General features: G+C 44.1%; 1 protein-coding gene across 4 annotated transcripts in view; it reads right to left on the bottom strand.

The window, feature by feature from the left end:
• Positions 1 to 25,283, bottom strand: part of CCDC93 (coiled-coil domain containing 93) — a 91,177-nt gene that overhangs the window by 26,947 nt on the left and 38,947 nt on the right. For 3 of the 4 annotated variants that reach the window (XM_059166668.1, XM_059166670.1, XM_059166671.1), the window contains 6 exons: positions 23,812 to 23,904; positions 23,486 to 23,536; positions 22,562 to 22,648; positions 7,899 to 8,015; positions 4,777 to 4,839; positions 1,133 to 1,206 (listed from right to left, as the gene is read on the bottom strand). In XM_059166668.1, coding sequence (XP_059022651.1) covers positions 1,133 to 1,206; positions 4,777 to 4,839; positions 7,899 to 8,015; positions 22,562 to 22,648; positions 23,486 to 23,536; positions 23,812 to 23,904 — 485 coding nt within the window. The remainder of the gene's footprint in view (positions 1 to 1,132; positions 1,207 to 4,776; positions 4,840 to 7,898; positions 8,016 to 22,561; positions 22,649 to 23,485; positions 23,537 to 23,811; positions 23,905 to 25,283) is intronic. The other variant, XM_059166669.1, reaches the window with a different exon arrangement.

The following is a 25,283-nucleotide window of genomic DNA, read 5'->3' as shown; positions in this document are numbered from 1 at the left end:
GAATCACAACTAAAACCTAGCCCCCAGCTAAAAAGGGACTCCCTTCTTAATTTCCCTTGTCTCTCGCAAGAGCTTCCAATGGGCTCTCCACAAACAATAATTTAACTGACTACCATTTACTACCATTTAACTGACTACCATTTAACTGACATTATTACTCATTTATACACCCAAGTCCATCAGGCCACGATCAAATAAATACCATAGAATGTAGAATTAAAATGTCAACTGCAGAGACATCAGTGAGTTCAAGAGCCCTGGGTCTCCTTGGTACCAATTACTCAGCAGTACTCAGAGCATAGACAGCATCACAACCTGTTCCTAATTTCCAGGAAAAGGAAAACAACTTGCTTAAGGTCATTAAAAGAATTAATTTGAAAATAAAAATACAAGTATCTGACAGGACTTGCTCCATATTGTGAGAGAAGGGACTCTAATTACCAAGCCAAATAATCTGTGGGTCCTTCTTTGCTAAAAGTGTCCTTCAAACCTGGGACTACTCAGTCTGGGCTGGAAGTTTTTAGGATTTACAGTATCACTCGAGTGACACTTAGGGAGCATGGACCAACTAACTGCTTTGGAGCTAAGAAGGTCAAAAGTAAGTGTGTCTTACATGTAATTTAAATTGTTAAAGACAATTAATTTAAAATGAAAAAAAAAAAAAAAAAGACAAAAACATTGCACCTTTAATACCAAGGAGGCAGGGCTGAAATGTCACCAGTAAAAAAAACCAACCTGGTAGCAAGGGCTGACTCTAAGGAGGAGAACTGGGTGGCTGGCGCATGGGGGTGGTAGGAGGACTTTCACCACATGTCTTTTTGCTCTGTGAATGTATTATTTGGTTCTTAAAAACAAAACCCCCCAAAAAAGCAAAATCAAGAACGTGCTGCATTGGCTCCCAGGGGGAATCAGGTGAAGGAGGTGGCAGAGTCCATGTGGCCCTGTATGTCAGCAGGTGCCTGAGCAATGGCGAGTTGCCACATTCTGGATCAGGTGTGTGAAAGGAAATGACTGACTCGGGGCTGGAGGCAGTGACCCTGGGCTCCTTAGCCCTGTGCTCAAAACAAACCACCCGGCACTGGCAGACTTACTTTCTTTAGGGAGGAAACACACACAGGCATAAATCTCTCACCTGGGGTCTGCTTTGGATTCTATCTTCTCCAGGGCTGCCTGCTCTTTGTCCAGTTTCTCACTGTGACGCTTCAGCTGCGAGACACAGAGAGAGAGAGGGGAGGAGAGAGAGAGACATAGAGAGGAGGTGCTGCTGCTGGGGACTGGGGAGGACCGAAGAGTGAGTGCATCTTCCCTCCCCCGGCTCACATCTGCGCCCCACGTCTGGCAGCTGGCCCAGGCCTCCGGACTTGGCTGCACGCTGAGAAAACAGGTAGACGAGGGAAACAGGATGGGGGTGGGGAGCACAACAGGGAAGGTCAACACTGGACCCTTTTAGACACATTCTGATGGTCTAAGAACCTTGGCAATAGCTGTAAACCACAGCAGCAGGCAGGTGGGAAGCCGAAAGCAATGTGGACAGCAGGGGCCCTTTGGCAGGTCAGGAGGAAGGGGGAATAAGAGGCTACAAGCGACAGACCTGGTTGAAATGCCATGCATGGCTATTAGCAGGGGAAGGGTTAAGTCCATCCTCTTGAATAACTTCACTTTCTTTTTCTGAGTCAAATGGTGAGGATTTTAAAAAAGAAATTTTAAAGAAACTCATATTTCCATTTATAAGGTGTACTGTTATAACATGGAATGCTAAGCTGTTAAGAAAAGGTAAGAATAAAGCAGCTTTTTAAGGATGATCTCTAGGATCTACTGTTAGCTGGAGGAAAACAATGTACAGAAAAACTGATGCCCTGTCTTTCCAGTGTGTAGGAGGGAATGCATACCCTGCATGTAGACATGTATGAAAGGATATACATGTTCCTTGTATGTGCATGAAATATTTCTGAGTCTTAAGAGACTGGTTCCCCTCTGGAGAGGATAACTATATGGTTGGGTTACAGTGCTACAACCTTTGTGCTTTTTGAATTTTGAACTGTGTGAATTGTGTTACCTACTCAAAAAACAAACAAATAAACAAAAAACAAGTTAAAAAATGTTCCAAGGGTACTAGCTGAAAACAGAAGAGCACAAGGTGCGATCAGCCCTTCTTGCCTCCAGCCCTAAAAAACCCAGATGACTACGCTCAAACAACGGAGCAGGTACCTCGGGGCCAAGAAGGTGGCTGAGAGAGAAGCAGGGCCTGGGAGGCCTCTGTGTGGGATCAGCAGACATGGGAAGAGTGGTCAGCAGGAGCAGCTGGGCTAAGCGGAGACGCCGGCTCCTCTAACGTCCAGCTGGAGCTCAAGCCCTAGAGGCAGGCAGGATCCCGGAACTGGCGAGACTGAGACGGGGTGAAAGGTGGAGTGTCCAGACGCCCCGTACCACTTACTACTGGCTGATCTCACCCAACAGGAGAACCCACCCTTCTAGAATAATCACATAAAGCCCGCTGCATACAATGGGTACAGAATCCACACAGTTGGTAATGGGAAGTTTCAGAATCAAAGATAAGCATGCCACCAAGAACTATCAAATTCATGTGCAGAACGATAAAACCATAAATGAGAAAGATAAAATAGAACAAATGAATTTTGATCTGACGAAAGTTTATAGATCAAGAAAAAGCTTAGATACAATTAACGTGCTTAGAGAAATGGGAGAGAATATTGCATATACTACAAAGAATGAACCTTACACACAGGAAATTAAAGTCGTGACTGCTGAAATTAAAAAGCGGACAGGCTAGAGGCAGGCGGCCTGCCGAAGCAAGGGCACACAGCCTCCCTGCAGCTGTCAAGTGCTGCCATCTGTCCTCGACCTTCCCTGCCCTGCTCCACTTTACTCAATCTGCTGGAAAGACAGGTCTTCCCTGTTTTTCGGTACTGCCAGGTTATCCTGGGAGGGCAGGTGTCACCAAGAAGGTGAAACCAGTGCACCAGGAGGGGAAAGGGGTCTGAGTACTTGTGTTGGCCAACCCTTGACTGAAACAGATAAGGAGGCTGAGGCCCAAAGGTGAAGTTCACCACTTATCCAGGGGTCTGGTCTTCAGTATTCTGACCAGGCAGGCTTCTCCAGAAGTTGTTGAGCGCTCGGTTTGGTACAGATCCCATTTCCCAAGATGGGACTCGGGGTGAGTGCCCTACTACACAGTGAGTGAGCCCTCGGAGAGGCAGGGCCGGACAGCTAGTGCTGGAGTCTGGCAGCCTCTGCACGGCCTCAGTGCCCCATCTGCAGCACAAGGATGGTAAGAGCGTTGCCAGTGTGGTTATGGAGAGTCAGGGGACCAGTGCAAGGCAGGTGCCTGGAGCACACCAGCACACACTGAGGTCGGCTACTCTGATTATCTACGGAAAGAACACCAGCTCCTATTATCGACTTAAATCACATCCCTACCCTTCTAGCACATCAAAGGAGCTCAATAAATATCTGATTTAGTGTTCAGTACAAAGAAAACGACTTCAGAGCCACTTAGGATTTATATCCTAAGGCATGTTAAGTGTCCTAGGAAACTGATATCAAGATGCTTTGCCTTTAATCTCCCCCAGATGGTTATATAAAGACTGATCCATGACTTGGCAAGCTTCATGCCAGGGACTCTGTGGCATTAACATTTAGATAGCAGCAGGGCTTCCCCCCAGGAGTCTGCCATCCAACTCATAGGAATGCAGTCACAGAACAGCGTAAAGAGAGCTCATCTGTACAAATGCAACACAGGCATCTTTGGAGAGAAGGACAAAGAATTCATTCCAACTCACATTCTTTTGCCTGCCCTTTTCAAACATTCTGACAATCACTGAAGAGACTAGCCCAAGTCAGAATTACAAAGTTTTGTCAATCTGACAACAAGGCAATGAACTGAGTGCAACACATGGCTACAGAAACAAGAACTTTAGGCAAATTTCATGTGAAATTTAAAGAAAAGGGGGGCTGCCTTGGTCTCAGAGAGATCTCTGAAGATCAGTCCTGTTTTCACCTGGTTCAGAAAGTCCTGGGCAGAGCCCCACCCCGCATGTGGTCCTTGTAGAGTACAGCTAGGGCCCGAGCACCAAAATAACAGAGGAGAGACCATCAGATCCAGATGAGGACAACTTTCTATGGAGACGCGAGGGACAGAAATATCGAAATTCCCCTCCTGACACAGTGTTTGTTTTCTTGGCCTGGTTTCCTAGGCAATGAGCAGTGGGAGGAAAACAACACTAACACTGACAGGAGATGGCACACTCCAAAAGCAGGTGAGAAAACAGGTCACATGGTTTGAAATACTCCTACCACCACCCCTCCTCCTCTGAGACCCTGTCCCCCATCCCACCTAGAAGAAAACCGGCAATTCTGAATAACAAATTACAGCCCTCTGCAGTTCTCTCATCTTATAAAAAGAAACCCCCTCATTCTTCAGGAATTCAGGATTTTGGAGCTGTTCTCTAGCCTGCGGCTTGTGGAGGTTAAGAGGAGTGGGGCCCATTTCAAATTCTGAGGCCCGTGCCCCGCCCATCAGCCTGGCCTTCCCCAGAAAGCCCTTCCCCATCCTTATGGCCCATGGCAGTGTCCCCTGCCAAGACTGCTGAGGCTTTTGAACATGGCAGTGTGGGTAAACTGATGGCAGGGGTCATGTGCTACAATGTGCTTATCCTCTGTCCCCAGATGGCCCCTGAGCCCTCAGAGTCCACAAAGGCTGACAATCCAGGGTGTTCCATTAATGATGCAGATCAAAAGCGGTTCTGAAAATCTCACCTCTGTCAGAGTTTGCTTTGTTTCATCGTATCTGGCTTGTAGGCTGGTATGACTTGCCTGCAGCTGGAAAAGAAAGGGAAAAGATATCGGCTCTTGTTCAGTCCTCAAAACAGCACAGCTGTGAGGGGATCCCCATCTCACAGAGGGGAAAATGGAAATTCAACAGAGATTTAAACTGAGTGAATGTGGGAATTTTAGAATGGTTGCTGACAACAGATGAAGACAAAATTCATATAGTTAGCACCAACTGTATGTCAGGGGACAAATGAGGCGTTCTACATGAATCCTATCACTGAATCCTTATATTCAAAGGAAGAAGACGTTTTTCTCATTTTTCATATGAGGAACTAAAGACTCTGAGGGGTTAAGTTACTGGACGAAAGTTTCACGGCTGCTAACTGATCAAATCCAGGTCTAATTTTTCTGTATGGCTACGGAAAAGTAGCCAGTTCACTTACCCACTGTGCCCATTCCCAGAATATAAACTGCATTTCACAACTCAGGATGCTAGCACAGAATATGACTGGCTGGCAAACAATCTGAGATAGATGAAAGAATTCAGGACTTCAACACGAAGAGACAGAAGATGAATGACCTTTCCTGTTCAAAGTTACATGATTGCAAACTTACATCAGGAAAATGTCATTTCTCTTTTCCTTACTAAAAGATATATTCTTGTGCTATGAACTTTTAAAAATCTGAAAACATTCATTGAAAGCTCAGAGTCTACACATTTCCACTTTTGAAAAGGGGAAGTGGCAGAAAATGAAAACAGACTCTGGCTGTTACCCGCGTTCAAATTAGCAAAGATATCCTGTATCTCAATGATTGCTTCAAAGTAACTTGCCCCATCCTGAAATGTTTAAGTAACCCATTAAAGAATTATGCTGCCTTCAGGAATCACTACTCCTAAATCATGCTTCTAGTCTTCATAACTGATTAATGGTTACATTTCCAAAAAGGCCTATCAAGAAGCCAATTCAAGCAGAGAGCAAGAGTGATAAAGGAGGGAAGCAGGTAGGCTCTGGCTTCTCCCTTTTCAAGGAAGCCATCTGTGCAATGAGAACTTTCACTGACATGTTTGTGTAATTGGCAGAGAAGAATTATTTCTGGAGAATTTTTCTTTTGAAATACTAGTGACTGAACTCCTGAAGCCCTTTTGTGGCTCCAGGAAGGGGTCCTGGCATTTCCCACCTTCCTGTCCACCTCTCACCCATGCACTCACCCAGTCCCCCATCTAACATTTACCCAGTGCTCTGCTCACATGAGGCATTTAGGAGAAGGTGAGGAACATGACCTAGTCCTTACCCGCAAGGAGGTGGACAAGTGCACTAGGGATCAGAGTATGAGAATATCTGGGGAAGAGCCAGGCCCAGAGGAGGTCCCAGGACAGTCTGGCTTATCAGCATGTCTCAGGCAGGCTTCACAACAAAGACTCATGCGAGCTGGATCTTGGCAGGGACGTAGCCTGCTAAGAAGTGAAGACTCATTTCTTCCACTTGATTAATTTAACTTATAAGAGCTCTCTTCATCTGCTCATCTGACCATCTTTTCCCAAACACGGGATGTCTCAGTAGCTTAGCCTACTTTTCATCTTGCTGGAATCCTTCATGATCATCCTGCCCTCATTTTCTTCTTCAAAATTAACTCCTAGACCCAGCCCCAAATTTAGCAGTAGATTACCATCCCCTTTCCGGATTCCTCTTTCCTTCCTCAATGTCAGGTTTCTGCTCAGCTACCTACTAGCTACATTCTAGTTCTATGCCTCTATAATGCATTCCCCTGTTGGGCCATGAGATACTCTTTACTCCATCTCTTGCTTTGGCCCTTCTCCCATTTCTCTGTTGGGGTAGGACTCTCCCCATGGTTGTTACCAAGGCCATGAGTGCCTCCTGCTTACTTTCCACCTGCATGATCTTGGAACAGGGGTTCCTGGATTTAAGGAGTTTGGATTTTCTCCTATACTATTGATAAACATACAAACTGGTAGAATGTTTGGTGAATAATTTGATGGTTTTAAGCAAAATAGAAAATGCCTGTATTTTTGACCCAGCAATCCTACTTCCTAAAGTCATTCTTATACAAATACATATTTGCACAAAGATGACCATTTTACAAAAATGTTCATGGTAGTGTAAATTTGCAGTTGGGGGGGGAGCCCTGAAACAATCTACATACCCGTGAACAGGGGACAGGTACAGTAAATTATAGTACATATACACTATGTTGCGTTATGGGGTCAATTAGAAACAATGAGGTAGATCTATATATTCAAAATTTTGGTTTTACCATTAGTAAGCTGTGTAATCACAGGCAAAACTACCTCATGTCTCTGTTTCTCAGTTTCCTTATTCATAAAAGGAGGAGAACAACAATACCTCCTCCACAAGGATGTTGTGTGAAAAGAATAAGTTAGTTCTTCGTTCATCTCCACTGCCGAGTTTTAGGCCTAGCATGGAGCAGCGCTCAGTGAACACTGTCAATCAATAAATGCTATTCTTTTTTTTTTTTTTTTTTTTTTTAAAGATTTTATTCATTTGACACAGAGAGATAGAGAGAGAGAGAGATCACAAGTAGGCAGAGAGAGGGGGGAAGCAGGCTCCCTGCCAAGCAGAGGGCCCGAAGCGGGACTTGATCCCAGGACCCTGAGATCACGACCTGAGCCGAAGGTAGAGGCTCAACCCACTGAGCCACCCAGGCACCCAATAAATGCTATCCTTAAGTCTTGTGATGTTCTTCTAGCACTGGGTTGGCAAATTTTTTCAGTTGGGGCCAGACAGTAAATATTTTAGGCTTTGTGAGCCACATTTGGAAAGGGCCAAGTAGTAAATATTTTAGGCTTTCTGGGCCATGTGGTCTCTGCTGCAATTACTTAGTTCTGCCCTGGAGCTTGAAAACGGCCACAGAAAATACGTAAACAAGTTGATGTGCATATATTTCAAGAAAACCTTACTTGTAAAAACAGGTGGCAGCTGGATTGGCCCAAGGGCTGTAGGATGTTAATCCCTGTTCTAGAACCTCCATTCTAACATGAATATCTTCACTCCTTCCCTGGTTTCTCCCTTCATACTCAAGAAAAGCTTTATATTACTTGAAAGAAATTATAAAAAGAAAACACCAACCTCTTCCAGATGTTTGGTCTTCTGTAGAATCTGCTTATTCAAGGAGATGACTTTGCGACGATGAAGTTGAGAGGTTCCTAATTTTTCTGGACTTTCTTCGGCTGACAGCTCAGACTGCTGTAGGAAACACGGAGGGCAAGCCCAAAGGATTTAGTAAGCCCACCTCAGTCTGCGTAAGAGACCCAGCCCTGCTCACCCTGGGCAGAGCACTACCTGGCAGCTTGTCCAAACCAAGCCAGCTCAGCCATGGGGTCCTATGCAACACCCAGGTCCAGATGTGAGGAGCCAACACAACGATCAAGACCCTTACCAACGGAATCTGCATTCCTGGCAGAGGGAACGGCATGTGCAGAAGCACAGAAACACATATAATAATATGGTTATGTGGAGGCAACTGGCACCATCAAAGCAGTAACTGTCTGGAAGCACTTAAAATGAAAAGCAACAGCCTATTCACTTGTTTCTCCCCGTCCACGGATCCATTCCCTTTTAACCATTTCTTATTTCTACTCTTTTGGTGTCCACAGATGATAGAGCTGAGAGGGATGGAAGCTGCTGATGGGGCAGCAGGACGGGGGGAAGTGGGGGGAGGCGAGGGGAGGCGAGGGAGAAAAAGGGTTGCACGGGTGGCAGGGACCTGCCAGGCCTTGAAGGGAGTCGGGGAGAGATTTCTCGGTGAAGCAGCAACAGCACTGACAAACCACACAGAGGAGGACGGAGCTTGATATGGACTCTGAACACAAACACCAGCCTCAGGACAAACAAATTAAAAGGTTGATCCTGTTGTAACAGGAGTCCTTCCAGTACTTCTTGGATGGTCATATAAAGGCTTAAATGAGCTTTATTAAACAAACGCCCATTTCTACCACATTTCCCTTTTCAACTGGAAGTATCCCATACCTAACTAAGCACTGACTTTAAGCCCAAGTGCAACAAAACTGTTTGGGTATTCAATTTTTTTCTTGCATGTTTTAACAGTGATCATAAGCCTTGAAAGTCTGGAAAATCTGTCCACGGGGAAAAGAGATGGGAAAGTGAGAGGAGAAACTGGATGGAAGAGTCACCATTTATTTTGGTTAAGGATTTCCCTGAATAATTCAGCAGCACTACTAACGGATGATGAGTTTTTGCTACTTAACGGTTCCGGAGGTGGGGAACAACCAGCAGGATGTGGCTGCATAAAACAGTAAGGAACATCACTTTCCATCTCCTAGACTGGTAGGCCATAACAGAAATAGAAAAACTGAGCATTTGGTACTGCAACACACCTTGCCTTGAAAACCAGGATTTCGGAAAATGTCAACTAACATATTCCAGCTTATTAGATCTCTGGAAATTGGAGTTAACATTTAAAAATACATTTGGTCGTATCAAGATATTCACAACCTATAGTCTGGGGAGGGAGCATTGTTTCTGAAAATAATTTGAGTATATAAAAAAAGAGAGAGGAGGAAGGACCACTCCCTCTCGATTTCCAAATCACTTGTCAGAAACAATTATAATGAGCTAATTATATCTCCTTTACTTGATCGTGTCACCCTGAACTATGCTATTAACTTGGCCACTTTTGTCTGCTATATATTTAATAGCTTTTTCTTATAGTTCATTTTCAGATTTGGGTTTTAACATCCAACTCAGATTGCTGGACACTGATTTCCAGCATGTCTTTGGCATATCCTCACAGCATTTAACGTAACTTGGAGAATTACCCAAGCCTTCCAGCTCACGATTTATTGACATCTGAAAGAGAATTCCCTGTCCACTGGAATTACCCCACAGGTTATGTCCCTCTGTTTGATGTCAGGATTATCTTGAATATTCTGACCTCCTCCAACTTGCCTCTGTGGCTCTGGACCAGACAGAGCTGTGGGCTGGCAGGATTACCCCCCAGGACTCCCTCTAGTCCACTGGGGCAAGCACATACTCACTCAGTGCTGTTCTGCACCTCTGGCTTGGCTTGATGGTGTCTCCAAGTTTTAGCAGGTCTTCCTGCCAATGAACTGCTTTTATGGCCAGGGTCCTAAGACCATGGAAAGTGTATTTCCCACCAAGTTCTTCTACCTACCTGGCATACCCACAACATTGTTTTAAAATCAAGGCCTCTGACTTCGCTGCCAAGAAATGCTTCTTGCAGGAAAACCAGTAGCTATCTTGATATCTGGAAAGAAGGTTTTGGGGCTGGTTGGCTAGCTCTTTCTTTCTCTTTTTCTCTCTCTCTCACTATCTTTCCATCTAGATTTAATTTTTAGCCACAGGGTCCCTCAAGAGCTTCATGACAGGGGTCTTTGGGGTCAAAATCTTTTTCATAATACTAAAATGTCATTTTTTCATTCTCATTCTCTCATTATTATACAGTGAAGTTTTCCAGATGTTACATGTCATGTATTAGTATCATTGCTTTGACATTAATATATAAAGCATTTATTATTATCCTCTGTAAATGAATTAATATGTAAGCTACTGAGACCTCAGTAGTTTTTAAGAGTTCTTAAAGGGTCCTGAAACGAAAATTTTGAGAACCACTACTTTAATCTAAGGGGATGGCTCACTTGAGAATCATGTATTGGAACCAACCATGCATTGGGGTACCCTTAACTCCAATCAGAAGAGTGGGCCCACCCATCACTTATACAGCATTGAGAGAGGAAAGTTCTTTCACTAGATAGGTGATTCAGAGAACTATATGCATAGAGAAAATACACTTAGAGTTCACAGAAAGACCTTGAAGTCACTCTACAAACTTAATCTATCTGTTATGATATGCTCTAATAAGCAGACATGGGCTTTCAACATCCTTTCTCTCATTGATAGGTAGCAATTCTCATTGCTAAGTGCAATCCCTTTAATTTTAATCTGCAAAGCATTAATACACATTAATACCAGAACATTAAATGCCATTTCCATATGTGATATCTCTCTAGCCCAATTAAAATGAATAATATGCACATTACAGGCCCATAGTTCACATGAATTTGTAGGTTCCTCTGTTTGCCTTTGAGTCTAGAGATGGTGCTATGCGAAGTGCTTTGTTTAATGGGAAGTTATTTTTCTGCAGATATCATTGTTTATTCTAGAGCTAAACTGAAGAGTCAACCACGTCAATGGAAAGCTGATAGCCCTACTTTTCAAACATACTTTTTGTTAGGCAATCTAGAGACTGTTAAAGGCAGAAACAGGTCTTGAGAGCAGACTGATAAAGGCAGAAACAGGTCTTTAGAGCACCTGGCATCCTGGTCATTGCCAGTCACAGTGAGAAGGGAATTGAAGAAGACGAAGTTGATCTGGAAGGATGAGACAAAGCTGGACAGATGGAGAACAGGAGAAGAAACTTTATAGTAAATTCTTGACAGAAAAAATTTAAATCCTTGGGGCATCTTAACTGATTTCTATGTGAAAAGTGCAGTATCTCTCCAAGAATGCCAATCATCTACAAATAATTCCATTTGTGTTTACACTGGAGGGAGGGCTAAAGAACCAATCTAATTTAGTTCAACAATTTCAGATTAAGAACGTGCTTTCAAAACCACAGAGTGGATTAAGACGACTTCTAGTGCAGATTCAATGTTTCCTAATAAATGACAGATACTCACAACTTCCACTGTTAGGCGAATGAGATTTAAATGTCACTTGATAATATTAGTCTTGTTCAAAATAGTAAATTCCTAAGAGAACTAAAAAATGATTACTTTAGCTAAAACTATATACTTTTATAATGAAAAAGACCCCAAAGGTTATCTACATATCAACCTTCTTCCTAAAATAGGAATCTCTCCTGTATTACTTCCCTCCCCACACTAAAATATGGTTCCTAAGTTGTCAGCAAGAAAGATCCCTATCTCATGATATAGTTCTCTGTCCGCAACAGATGGGACTTCGGTTTCTGGCACCTTGATGAATCTTTCTATTGAAAGCAAATAAACAGATGATATAAAATTAATTAATTAATGGATTGATTAATTAATTTAGTGTGTGCATGCACACAGGAGGTCGGGGGTGGTGGTGCGGGGAGTCCCAGGCAGACTCCTGACCTGAGCTAAAATCAAGTCAGATGCTTAACCGAGTGAGCCACCCAAACAACCCAAAATATTTATTTTTAAAATATTAAAAAAAAAACCCTATGAGCTAACAAGAATGTAAGAAAACCTACAAGGCCAAAGAGTTAGTGAAAGTGGAGCTCCAGGAAGGTATATATAACCACTGAGGTTGGCTGTTTTCTTGAAAGTACTTGCCAATACCAGGTGATCTCAAGCAATGATTTTTTTTATAATTCAGTAACTGCTTTGCATAAATGAATGAAAGAAGAAAAAAAATCTGCAGTGAGATTTCATAACAGGTCCAGTTCTGTAATCCAAATGCATACACTACCTGGATGGTCAAAAAAACCCACAAGTCAAGACTACGTATGCGATGGACCTCGGCTGGGGTGCCTCCAGATGCTTGCTGGAAATAAAAGCAAATCCCCCCCAGAAGAACAGAGATTCACCTCTAGGCTTCAAAGAATTTCTACAAGTAAATTTTCAGGACACATGAGCTCACAATCCAAATTTGAAAGCATGTGCATAGTAGGAGCAAAAAGCCAGCAGAGACAGAATCAGACCTTGTAAAGACTCAAATGCGTACATGGCCATTCTTCCCGAAGGCAACAGAGGTAAAGTGCAATCACTCTTCCAGGTAACAGATTCACCTATAAGTATCCACAGCTCTTTCATCTCCCCTTTCTGTAAAACATGTCGGTACCCTTCCATCTTGGTTACTACTCTCTAGAAATATGCTAGCTGACAAGGGACCTTTGCAACTCTTGACTGGCATCTGAGCCCTGAAGACGGGATGGGACTATTCATTCACCCTCTCTGCTTCCACTGGTGAAACGGGGTACGTAAACATTTTTTTACTATCCCTGACTCCCACTGATGAAATCCCATGAACCTCGAAGACCCATATTCATGCAACCCAGATGCATCTAAGACGCAGCTCTGGGCTCCACGGCAGGCAATGCAGTGTATCTGCCCAGAAAGCACTGTGCATTTAGGAGGCATGAACAAATCCAGAACTCTCCACTCTTCTCCCCACAAACTACCGTCCCGTCAGATGGCAAGCTCACTGAATCCTGAATTGGTGTGACTGATTTTTCTGAAGTAAAATGGAACAGTTCCCGCATATCTTCTTGAACAAATGGATTTGTTTGGGCTCCTAATTTCAATCTAAGATATTTTTGAATGTTGACTCTATTCTCTGGGGTGTAGCCATCTCTTTGTTTTAGCTTTAAATGATGTCCAAATCTGACAAACTCATTCTGTGCCTTTATCCAGATTGATAAAGACTCTAAAAAGGTAGACTGTGCTGTGCGGCTTGAGACAATCCTATTAGGTCGACAACTAATTAGCTGATACCATTTTTTTTTCTCTTTTTATGCCATTATTACTTACTGTATCAGTACCTCAGATTTTAGGAAATCCTGGAATATTTTAACCCCACATTTAGCATCATTCTCTCCAGATTTATAGGGTTCCTTAATCTCTAAATTCAGATTGTAGTTTTAAATCTCTCTATCCCACCTTCCTTTACCTCGTTCAATTACCCTTTAGTCAGATCCTATTATGTGTGAGGCCCAGTGGTAGGTAGTGGGGACACAGACCTTACTCCTGGACCTCCACGGTTCAATCAGGTAAAACCAACTCATGCACAAATAAAGGTGGTGTCCTCTACATTCTCTTCTAACCTAAACTGTGCTTTGGAGGAAGACAGAGTTTTGAAAGGTCTTCTTATTCTGTCTTTCCTCTCTCCCACAAATGGTCATGAAAACCGTATTGTGTTAGGCACTGGGAATATACAATGATCCCAGCTCTCATTTACAGGAAGACAGATAGAGACAAATGAAAACAGCATATTGTCAGTAGTGCTCGGAAGGAGACTACCAGGAGTGGAGCCACACAACATCACAGAAAAGCCCGTCATAGGGAGGAAAGTCACTGGTCCTGGCCACTAGGTGAGTCTTTGCACAAACCTGCAGAGACTTGTCAGCCTCTGCTGAGCAGTCATTATGCATCAGGCAACAGAGATGAGAGTTGCAAGAGGAAACTTGGCCCTCCGGAAGTAGATAGATTTAGGGTGTAACTTAACACTTGTGACCTTGTATGAAGAAATGCAGTCCAGAATGAAGGAGTACAAAAATCCAACCCTGGAAAAAAAAAAGAAGACCCTTTTTTCTATCTGTGGTCACAGCAGGAGGTTCCCAAGAAGACAAATTCTCCCTGGTACCATACTTCTTCCCAAGCTCCACATGCTAATGCTGCTGGAAAAAATGGTAAAAATGCTTTCCTATGTTGGGACTGGTGGGATTAGAAACATTTGCATCTTAGCTGACTAGAAACCACATTGGTTCTGACTCGGGCCTGATTCTTATAACAAAGGAGTCAGGATCTCCCTGTTGCTAAGTTTTCCATGATCTGCTAATCTCAGCAAGGTTCCTGGGGTGCAGTAACTTTCCCCAGTCCCCATCCCCCTTAAACTATATCTTTCCATTTCACCTCAACTGGGTATAGTTTTAAAGTCATTCATTCTGCCCATTTATTCCTAGGACAAAAAGTTCAATGTCAACTCTGTTGGGTCGGTGGCTCTGGGAATGCAGGAGGAACAATAAAATGACGACCGGGCCACCCGTTCCTTAACCCTTGACTCTCCTGCCATAAGGATGTATGCCCACGTCACATTTCCACAAGTAACCCGATACCTATGCAGGAAACAGGACTCCCCCCACCCTCCAATCACCAAATACCCTACCTTATATGGCTGTAAACCTATGCCCTGTCTTAACCCAGGTAAAAGACTCCCCCAACCCACTCCTCTCACGACTTCCCCAACTCTCCTCTCTGGAGTCCCGGAACCTCGCTGGAGGGCACCTTTAATAAATCTTGCCTTGTGCCTACCAAGCCTGCTGTCAGGTTTATCTCGCCTGTAAAACCTTACAAACTCTACCAACCAGTTTGCATTGGGCACATATACTGACATTTCAAATGGCAACAGAAACCAAGTAGCAACTGGTATCCATCTGAGATCATATAGGTCATGTTATTCTGTAATTTCTCTGCTTACGGGTTGACTGAAGGCTAACTCGGAGCTCCCGGAGGCAGCAGGCAGCATCCACCTCTTCCTTGTAACAGGACCCTGCAACGGCCCCCACCCCCGGCGGACACTGCTGGAGTATACAGTGTGTGCACAACAGGTGTTGGCCGCAGGAGGAAATCATCCCATCTTGGGGCTCAACTGTCAGTTCGCTGGCAGAAAAGAAGTCAAAGCTCAAGACTGAACATATCTCTAAAATGATACCGATTTTCTTTATAACTGTTTGAAAAAGCTAACTGGAATAGCCCTACCTGGAAATAAGAAACCAGGGTAGAGAAACAACACCACGAAGGCAGTTACTGCAAGAGGACGGCTGATATATTAGCAACTGACACTTTTGGGTCAATCCCATCCAATTCAGTTAGACAGATTCCCTGAGTAGGCACCGGCCATGGTGAGTGCCTAGCATCACCTGGTTTATAACATTTCCTGTGGGGGACCACTATCACCTACTCGCTCTCATGCCAGACAGGCTGCCGTCAAGAGGCAGGCCACCACCTGGCCCAAGCAACTGGACCCCGGAGGTATATGGGACATAAGCCACGCCAGAGATATCATCCTTAGGACTCTACGCATAGAAGTGGGGAGGGTGCTAGAAGACTGACAGTCTGTGGTGAAGCCAGCAGGTGACAACAGAGAGAGAAACCAAGTGAAGCAAGAGCAGAGATGAGACAAGGCTGCTGGAGTCCCTGGGACCCCTGCATTCACAGACCTCCCAGTTATGATAAACACTCCCTTTTTGCTTATACCATTACGGGCAGCTTCCAGTCCTTGCAAACAGAAGGCTCCCACACCCATACTGTCCAAGTTAGCGAGCGTGGAACTTAGGAGGCAGCTGGTTTTGCATCATAGTGGAATATAAATTATCACAAAGGAGAGGGACAAGGACAAGTGGGACAAAATCCACCCTAATCAAATGTGGTTGTCTGCATTCTCTAGAGGGGACTTAATTTCCTTTGTGTTTTTATATGTGCATTCCTGACCATGCCCTGGCCACGACCTCTTTTTGGCTACACCCAGCTCAATTACCTGAGCACCCCCAGGTGCTCCTGAAAGACATAACTTCAAGACTGGCCGGGCTTCCAATTAAATGCCAGAGAATGGGCCTCAGAATCAAAAGTTCAGAAGCAATGGTGCCAGAATTTCTTAATTGCCGGAAAGGAACATTTCCAAAACCTATTAAGAAAAAAATTTCTTCCACAAATAAGTCCTTTGATGGCTGAAAATTCATCAGGATGTTACATTCTAAAGGTTATAAAAGTGATATGAAAAATCACACATGCACACACCCCAAATAGAAACTTCCACAGCTTTTAGCAGCACAGGTGTGATTGCGTGTGTGTGCCTGGGCCACACCATTTTCATTTTGCTTATTTCTGTGGCTAGTTCCCAACATGACCTGGCGTCTCTCTACTTAGCCTAAGGTAGGCAGCTGGACAGTGACAGAATCTAAAGAGATTTGTCACTGCAAACCTGGAAGGTGGATGAGAAGGATGACGGCAAAGGATGATGGCTGGCCCCTACAGACACTCTACTTTGCCAAGGAGACAGGTTTCAAAGTCAGACAGTCCTGTATGCGAACCTGGAACTTCTTAGCTATGTGACACTGGACAAGTGACTCAACCCTTTAGTGTCCTCATCTGCAAAATGGATATAACATCACACGCTTACATACAGAACACCAACACTGTCAGGTCCTTGCTCCAAGGTTGCAGAGAGCTGTAAAACGTGGTCCACATACTCATAAACAGAGAGTTTCAGCTGCAAGTGAGGAAGTACAATGATGAAGGAAGGCAGAGGATTATATGCAAGAAGGCAGCACACTGCTCTGAGAATTCACAAGATCATAACATACAAGGCACTGAGCACAGAGAAGGCACTCAGGATAGATTCTTCTGATTCCCCAAGGCAGATCTGTGCTTCTAGATTAACAAAATGTTCTAAGATTCTATCTCAGGAAGATGCTGACCAAGGAATGATTTAGCTGGCTGTCACGTATTAAAGTGGTTGAAATGATATAGGGTTCATTAGGAAGTGGCATTAGGGAGAGTCCCTTCTTGTCCTTCTAGGGGACCTGGCTACTTCCTTGGCTCAGCTTCCTTCCCCTTCTTCTGACACAAGCTAGTGCAGGATCGTAGAGCAGAAGTGGGTTTTGGACAGTCAAGTTTTTTAGTGTTCTGCAAATGACAGTCATAGACTCTCCTTCCCTATAAAAATGAAGGCTAAGATGCAGCGAGCGTATTAGACATCAACACCAAAAAGCACAGCAGTGTCTCATCTAGCGCATTCTGGAAAGGGCATTACCCTTCAGAAAAGAAGGGAGATGGTGCTCTTTGGCCGAGAGCCTACATGAACTCATGAATTATATATCTGGGAGCTTCTTCACATTCCTCTTCCCTGCTGCTTTACAGGAACCATATTAAATTGAGTTACATATCTCAGAGGCTTGCTTTGAAACACATGCGTTATTTATCATGTTACACTGTTAGAAGAACTTGTGAACTTTACAAATCAAAGAGAAGCCTGCACATGTGTTTTCCCACATTTTTTATATCCTAATGCCTGTCAGCTTTCCAAGCACCAGGCCGGCTGTTCGATTCACTGCCTGCTCACAAAATCATTTTCACTCTTTCATACTCCCAAAACTATCTTGTCCCTTTTCTCCACTAAGCAGAAATCCATCCTGTTACCAGATTAATTTGGGTTTCTTACAAGTACCTCTGAAGGCCTCCCTCTGGGGCATCCCTCAATCCCATCTCCACTTCCAAGGGATTCGTTACGGAAACCCGAAAGGTGAGGGCATGGACTTTTGATAAGCTGCCAGTGCCTGGTATCAGCCCAATTCATGGCAGTAAGATTTTTTTTTTTTTTTAAAGATCTTATTTATTTGACAGAGAGAGATCACAAGCAGAGAGAGAGAGAGAGAGAGAGAGGAAGCAGGCTTCCCACTGAGTAGAGAGCCTGATGCGGGACTCGATCCCAGGATCCTGAGATCATGACCGAAGGCAGCGGCTTAACCCACTGAGCCACCCAGGCGCCCCATGGCAGTAAGATTAAAGCGGAAACCAAACAGTGTGGTGGACAACCCTAGGAAAGCCCTATCCCCTCTGCCTCCTGGTGTTCAGGCCTTCATGTAAGCCCATTCCCTGAATGTGGATGGGACCTGTGACCTGCTTCTAACCAAGAGAAGACAGTGAAGTGATGGGATATATGTGAGTGCATGCACCTAGCTGTTATATAGAACTACAACGTCTAGCCTATGAGGAGGTGCTCTTCCTTGTGATCAAACAAGTGGTGATTTGGGGAAGGCCACATGGCAAGGAACCGAGGGTAGCCAGCAGCCTGCAGGCAGCAAGAGCTGAGGACTTCAGCCAACAGGCTGAATCCTGTTAACAACCACATGAGCTTAGAAGTGGATCCTGCCCCAGCTGAGCCTCAGATAAGAAAGCAGGCCCGGGCAGCACTTTCACTGTGAGAGCCCTAAACAAAAAAATCCTGCTATTCTGTGCTCAACTGTTCACCCCCAGTGACTGTGAGATAATAAGTGTGTGTTGTTGGGGAACCTGGGTGGCTCAGTGGGTTAAGGCCTCCGCCTTCGGCTCAGGTCATGGTCTCAGGTCCTGGAATTAAGCCCCGCATTGGGCTTTCTGCTCAGCACGGAGCCTGCTTACTCCTCTCTCTCTGCCTGCCTCTCCACCTACTTGTAATCTCTGACTGTCAAATAAATAAATAAGCAGAGGAGAAGTAAAGCAGCCTCTGGCATCTGAGAGCCAACCTGCCTTCTAGACAAGACCTCGATGTTGCTGGGAGCTGCCCTGCACATCCTAGATCTTGTTGCTAAACATAGGTAATTTCAAAGAATGTCAACATCACACAATGTCTTGAAGATGAAGGAAAAGACATGAGCATTCCGTAATCATGTCTGAACATGGACAAAATCTCATAAATGCTCAAATCGCAAAAATGACCAAACATACCCCTATGCTGGCTAATAACAGTACACAGCTTTAACCATGATTCATTACCTCATCTTTTTAATTTTTTTCATTCCCCCATCTTACTAAATTTATTTAGACAATCATTTATAGGATCACCCTTCCTTAAAACATCCAACAGACAGCAAAGCTCTACTTTCTTGGTCCTTCCCACAAATCACCTAAAACAAGCCAGAATCCCACAATAAGTCTTTCCTAATGCTTCCTTACTGAGATGTTGCATGGCTCCCCACCCGTGCACAGTCTCCCCCACCAGCACCAGCAATAAACCCGACTGTTCAACTACAGTTGTGCTCCTCATGCTCTCTGGTGAGAGGCCACTGATAAAACAGGAGCAAACAATAAAGCAAACAACAACTACAACAAAGCCACTTCACCATGGAACTTGCACAAAATTAGAGAAGTATAAACCAATAAAGTAAGAAAGAGTCCATAAACAGTTTAAATTAGATAAAAACCACAAAAATACAATAAGCTATCTCCAAGTAAGTATAAAGAAATTATGAATAAATGGTATTAGGAGAGTGGATAGGAGGAGGAAAATTGGCATGAATCCCATTTTAGAATAAATAAAAGTGAACTCCACATAAGTTAAAGAATTAAACATCATCAGTAAAAGATGAACTGAAATGTAATGGATTACTTATTGGATCCATGGAAAGATGATGACCTGGTCACCTGGAAACTATAATAAAAAGATCCATTGATTTACATACAAATTCCTTCTTTATAATGAAAAGCAATCAAAAATAAAAAAACACTGGGTGTTACATGCAACTAATGAATCACTGAACACTACATCAAAAACTAATGATGTACTGTATGGTGGCTAACTTACTGTATATTAAAAAAAAAAAGCCAAGAAATACTTTAGTGATGAAATATATAAATCTAGAATATAGACTATATTCAAATTTTTAAAAATTTTTTATAAACATACATTTTTATCCCCAGGAGTACAGGTCTGTGAATCGCCAGAGACTATATTCAAATTTATATGCAAAACATCACATATCCAAAAGATAAATGAGTACAGGTAACGACAATTTATATAGTACAAAACAGAGCAAACAAAAACATGGAACCATGGCCCATCCTCTCAGGAGCAGAGGTGCTATCTTATAGCTACTAAAGTAGCAAGTTAGACAAATGAACAAAGTTGGAAATGTGGGGCCATGGTGAAGCCCCTTTATCACTGACAGTATTGTGTGTTGTTACAACTTATTTGTAAAGCAACAAAGAGAGATAACCCAACACCCAACTCCTAAAAAAATCTCTTAGTAGAAACTATCTGCTCAGAGTTTACTACAGCATTATCCACAGTGGCAAACACAGACAACTTAGAAGTCGAACAACAGGGAAATGTTTGAGGAACTGGGCTGTATTAACACATGAATTATCTAGTATTCAAATAAGTGCAAAGGCTAGAAACATAAAAAATGTTTAGGATTCGACATGACAAAAAAAAAATGCAGACTATAAAAAGCAAATGAAGGTGAGTATCAGCTAAAAGCTCTCACGTGCCAGACACTGTTTGAGGTATTTAGTCACATTTCACTTAATCTTCACAAAATCCTGACAGTGAAGTAGTATTATCTCCATTTTACATAGGGAGATAGGAGGACAAAAAGGGGTTAAATAAATTGGTCAAGGTCATACAGCTGGGACGTAGACAGATATGAACTAAGACATGACTTCAAATGCTGTCTTTTTAACTGTACCACCCGACTTCTTGATGCCCTACCTGATGGCTGCAACTAGGAACCACCATGGAGATGTGGGACCAACCCTGGAGGGTAATATGCAAATGTGAGATGACTCTGATATGAGAATAAGATTAATAGGATATAATTTAAAAAAGCATTACCTTTAACGCTATATGATCTACATACATAATGCAAAAACACAATCAAGCAGTGAACCCTGAACCTCTAATTCTTCATTAGCAGTTTAATTACTTATGTCCTTGGAAAAACACTGGTTCCAAACTACTTCCAACATCACTCTTTTCTGGCAGAATGGAATGTAGGTAGAGAGTGCAGTCACAGGTCGTGGGTACAGATCACAGTAGAAGAGTGAGGAGGGAAAGTTCAGGGGATAACAGACCCAAAAGGAGACACAGACATGCAAGAGCTGACTGGGGAAAGAGGTAAGCTTCAGGACTCCCAGGCAAAGAGAGGCATATGACCAACAAAGGAGGGTCAGCCTGCTTGGTTTCCCTCTTAAAATAATCTGAGCTCTTATCTACCAGCAGTGGGTGAGTATGAAAACAAAAGTCAGGGCCCCTGCAGTGAGTACCCCAACTTCTAGTTATTTTTTTAAAAAACTGGATTCATCAATGCTATGTGGCAATATAAAGGCAAGAGCCATCCAATTGTGTGCCGACCACCAATCAAGAAACTTCCTTTTTGGGGCAATGTATAAATCGTTCTCCCCAATTACACTTTCAAGGCTTTTAAGCTGATCTGTAACTTTGAGGATTATCTAAGTCCTTTTCCAGTCAAATCTCTGAGGACACTTTGACTACTGTCATCTCTCCTTGGTGGCAGACTGAAACAGAGGACACTTTGGACTCCATGAAAGCTGGATTAGAAAACCCGTATTAAGCAGCACTGACTTGGCGGGTAGCGGGTAGGGGAAACGTGAGAATCACACCCCCGGACTTTCTAAGCCATTTTACTCATTGTATTGCTCAAAGACCCCCCATTGGTGGGAGGTGACCCCCTGCAGTGTTTACAGAAGGTCATAACTCTCAGTTTCAGGAGACATCCTTTCCCCAAGTACATCATCTCTGCAAAATCACTTGAGAAGAATATTGCATGGAGGGCTGGAGCATAACTAATTTGTCGTCAAGGCTTCTGAGACAGGGAAGGCAATGCTGGATGCTTTAATACACATCAACGTTTTAGGGCGATGGACTTGAGTATGGCTGGGAAAGGAAGGATGTGAAACAATGCCCTGTAAATCTGATTTCACCGATACTACATCTCAGCCGGACCAGAATCAGTTATGTGCACAATGATTAATCACCATCTCCCTGAAATACTCAAGGTCCTGCTGCCTATTCTTAGGATAGAAAAAAATCTAACACTGAAATATAGCTTTTAGGCTTTAGTTCATTCTATACCCTTTTAATAAAGTGGAACAAAAAATTTTGCCTTGGGCTTGGCTGAGTTATGGGGTTTGTCTCCTAAGTGGCAAAAGCTTATTCTTCTACCCAATCACCAAACTGAGCCCAAGTTATAAGAAGCCTGGTAGGTAAGGAAAAATGCCTATGCTATACCTCGGACATCAATTTATCAGATGTGATCCTTGCTCTGAGAGACAGGCTTTCTCTTTATATGTATAGAAAAATAGGCACTGCAGAAGAAAATTAACTGAGCTAACGGACAAATGCTGACGGCTTTGCATGGCGTGCATGTCTCTGATAAATGTCGCTGGTGAATTACAACGTGACTCCATCAATGATATGGAAGGGTATAGGGACACAGAAGAGATCCTGGGGGCATGACCTGAGGCTAAGACTCCACCTGGGGCCCCACATACCTTCTCTGCGTACTCGGACACGATCTGCTTGATCTCGGCGGAGCAGAGTCCCACGATCTGGCCTACGGAGCTGGCAGTGAGGCGGCTCTGCAGTCACGGGGAGGGGGAGTTCTTAAGGCCATGCCTTGTCTTTCACAGAACTGGAAAATCTGAATGCTCTGAGTCATATAGCAAAAATAGATAATACTCCAGGGGAGGAGGGGGAATACTCTGGGCTTTGTTTAGGTATCTATCAACAAGGAAAGGGGAAAACAAGCCGTGGGGCAAATGGTAAGCCATCTCTCCATCATGTGAATCATTCAGATGTTTGTGCCAGATTCTTCCTGATCCCTGGGAAATCATTCTTTACCCCAAATACCCCATCTCAGGGTCTCTTCCTGAGCAGAGGAATCTGGAAGTCTTAGAACTGAGGGGAAGAAAAAAATACACATGGGACAGAAACAGGAATCTTAGAGCTCTCCAAATACCTCATTACTGCCACAGGCTTTTCCTGCCCTAAAAAGGAGGGATCCTTTCAAAGCCTTTGGTTAAACCTTTTGGACAGGCCCCGAGGTCTGGGAAGACCAGTGAAAAATGTTCTAAGCAGATGGCATGGGAAGGACGAGGGTTGTTCTGGCATGGGTGGTTGTGGAGAGGCAGGGCTGAACCACGGCTCCTCTACAGATGTCCTTGTGATGCCGTCCCAGCAAGGACATCCCACTCTCACAAGGGTCCTTGCAGATCCCCAGAGGTTCCCATGGACGGCAACACTATGCACTGGGAGAAAGCTTCCTAAAAGACCCTAAGGAAAGAGGAAGCACTGACTGCTAAAAAGACAGGGCCCTGATGAAGGAGGTCCCTCTGGGAGGAGGCTCCCTGGAGTAGCAGAGGGCAGTTCCACATCCCCACCTCCACATGGCACCACACACACAATGCCCCCCTCACCTCCTCATTGGCCATGGCGGTCATCTTGGTCATCAATGACTGGATACGCTGCTGGAAGAACGGAGAGAAGTAGCAGAAGTACGTAAGGCTTCTGCAACGGGTCTACACAGACTTTTGCGGTGCAATCCAAGGTTGTTTACTTGTTCTCTCTAGTGAGGCTCATGAGGGAAGGGGTGAGGAAAGGAAACTGGAAAGGGTGTGAGAGGCCAGCTAACAGCAGTGGGGTGTGGGAGGCAGTTGGCCGTTTGCAAAGCTGGGGATGAAGGGACAATTTCTCCCCAGATGCCTGAAACAGAAGCCCCAGGGGACCTACACTGGCCACACACCTCTTCAGCAGCTTGAAGCTCATCTTCCTCACGGGCATCAGCTTTTTCTGCAGCCGAGAGCCCTGCGGGAAGGACCGTCTTCTTGTCCTCGGCCTGGAAGGGAAGATGCAAAAATAGCTGGGCCCTGGAGATGAAGACTCAGTGGAGAAAGGCTGACAATGCAAAGAGGCACAGATCTGTGAAGGACAATATGCAGATCTGGAAAAGTGAACCAGTCCCAGCCAAAGAGTGGGGGATCCAGGGACTTGAGCTTCCAATCCTACCACAGAAAGAGCAGGTCAAGGTCCAGGCCTTGGCCCATGCCTCACGCCATTGCTATACTGCTTGCTGGTTCAGTGCCTATCAGGTCGCATGCATTTGCCTGACTCCTCCTTTGACTGGGTCTCCTCCCTGCCTTAACGCCTTCAAGAGCAAATCACTGCCTAACAGAGTATATTTTTCAAACGGCCACTTGAGACCCACTGGGGGACATGCAAGTCCTTTAGCAGGTATGGCCAGCATCTATAGACATGACACGAAAATAAGAGAACAGGACACATCAAAGTGCTTTACACATAGTAAAGGGTTAGGCACTGCTCTGTGAAACCTTTATTTTGGAGCGGTCTGTGTGTGTACTGAATCATGATGAAAAACAGAATTCTTACTGCTAAGGGTAGCCAACAAAGTTTAAAAACCACTGGCCTGAAGGATAAAAATCGAACTACTTCACCTGGTGATCCAGCTTCTGGCTCTGGATCCAGCCTCAGGCTCTAAACATACCCACCGCCACACTCAAGACACCTGCATGACCTGAAGCTTCTCAAAACTGCACTGCAAGTCAAGAAAGCTTGCTCCTAGTTCCGTGTCTGCCACCTTGCAGCGGGGTGACCACAGGCTTACCTTCTCTGGATATCAGGGTCCTCTTGGATTGAAAAAGAGAAATGGCGGTCTCAGACGGCCTCCTTAGACCGACCCAATTCTAGAAGGCTTTTCTATAACCTGCCTGTAACTGACCCCAGGGAACACTGTGAGCTCCTCACTGAGGGGGATATAGGTATCCCCTGATTTCAAAAACTCGTGTTAGGCCACTTTGCTTTCACAAAAGACCCCTATTAGTACCTGTTGTTGCTGATCAAAAGAAATCTGAAAAGGATTTTCGCTTTTACAAAAAAAGGTGAAAGCGAAAACAGTTTTCAGCGTTTAGCTGTGAGCCATTAGGAGGGAGTGTGTAACCTGGGCAATGAAAGCGGGCTGCTGAGCTCCTTCCCTGGGAACGACATTCAGCATCTCAGCATCAAGCTGCAAGAGCTTCGAACTGTATCCAAGCATCTGTGCTTTGTCTCAATTTATTTTGTGTGTCTGTTGGCAAGGCTTGTATCAGAAAAGCCTAAGACTTGACTTTTTGGGTCTAGGAATGCTCACAAATTTTTCATATAAACTGATGGCAATTGCTTCTTTGCTTTATACCATTCTGCCTTATAAAAGGCTTTACA

This window comes from Mustela lutreola, chromosome 3, assembly GCF_030435805.1.
Source record: "Mustela lutreola isolate mMusLut2 chromosome 3, mMusLut2.pri, whole genome shotgun sequence".
NCBI classification, from domain to species: Eukaryota; Metazoa; Chordata; class Mammalia; order Carnivora; family Mustelidae; genus Mustela; species Mustela lutreola.
This window is presented reverse-complemented; position numbering and strand designations above follow the sequence as displayed.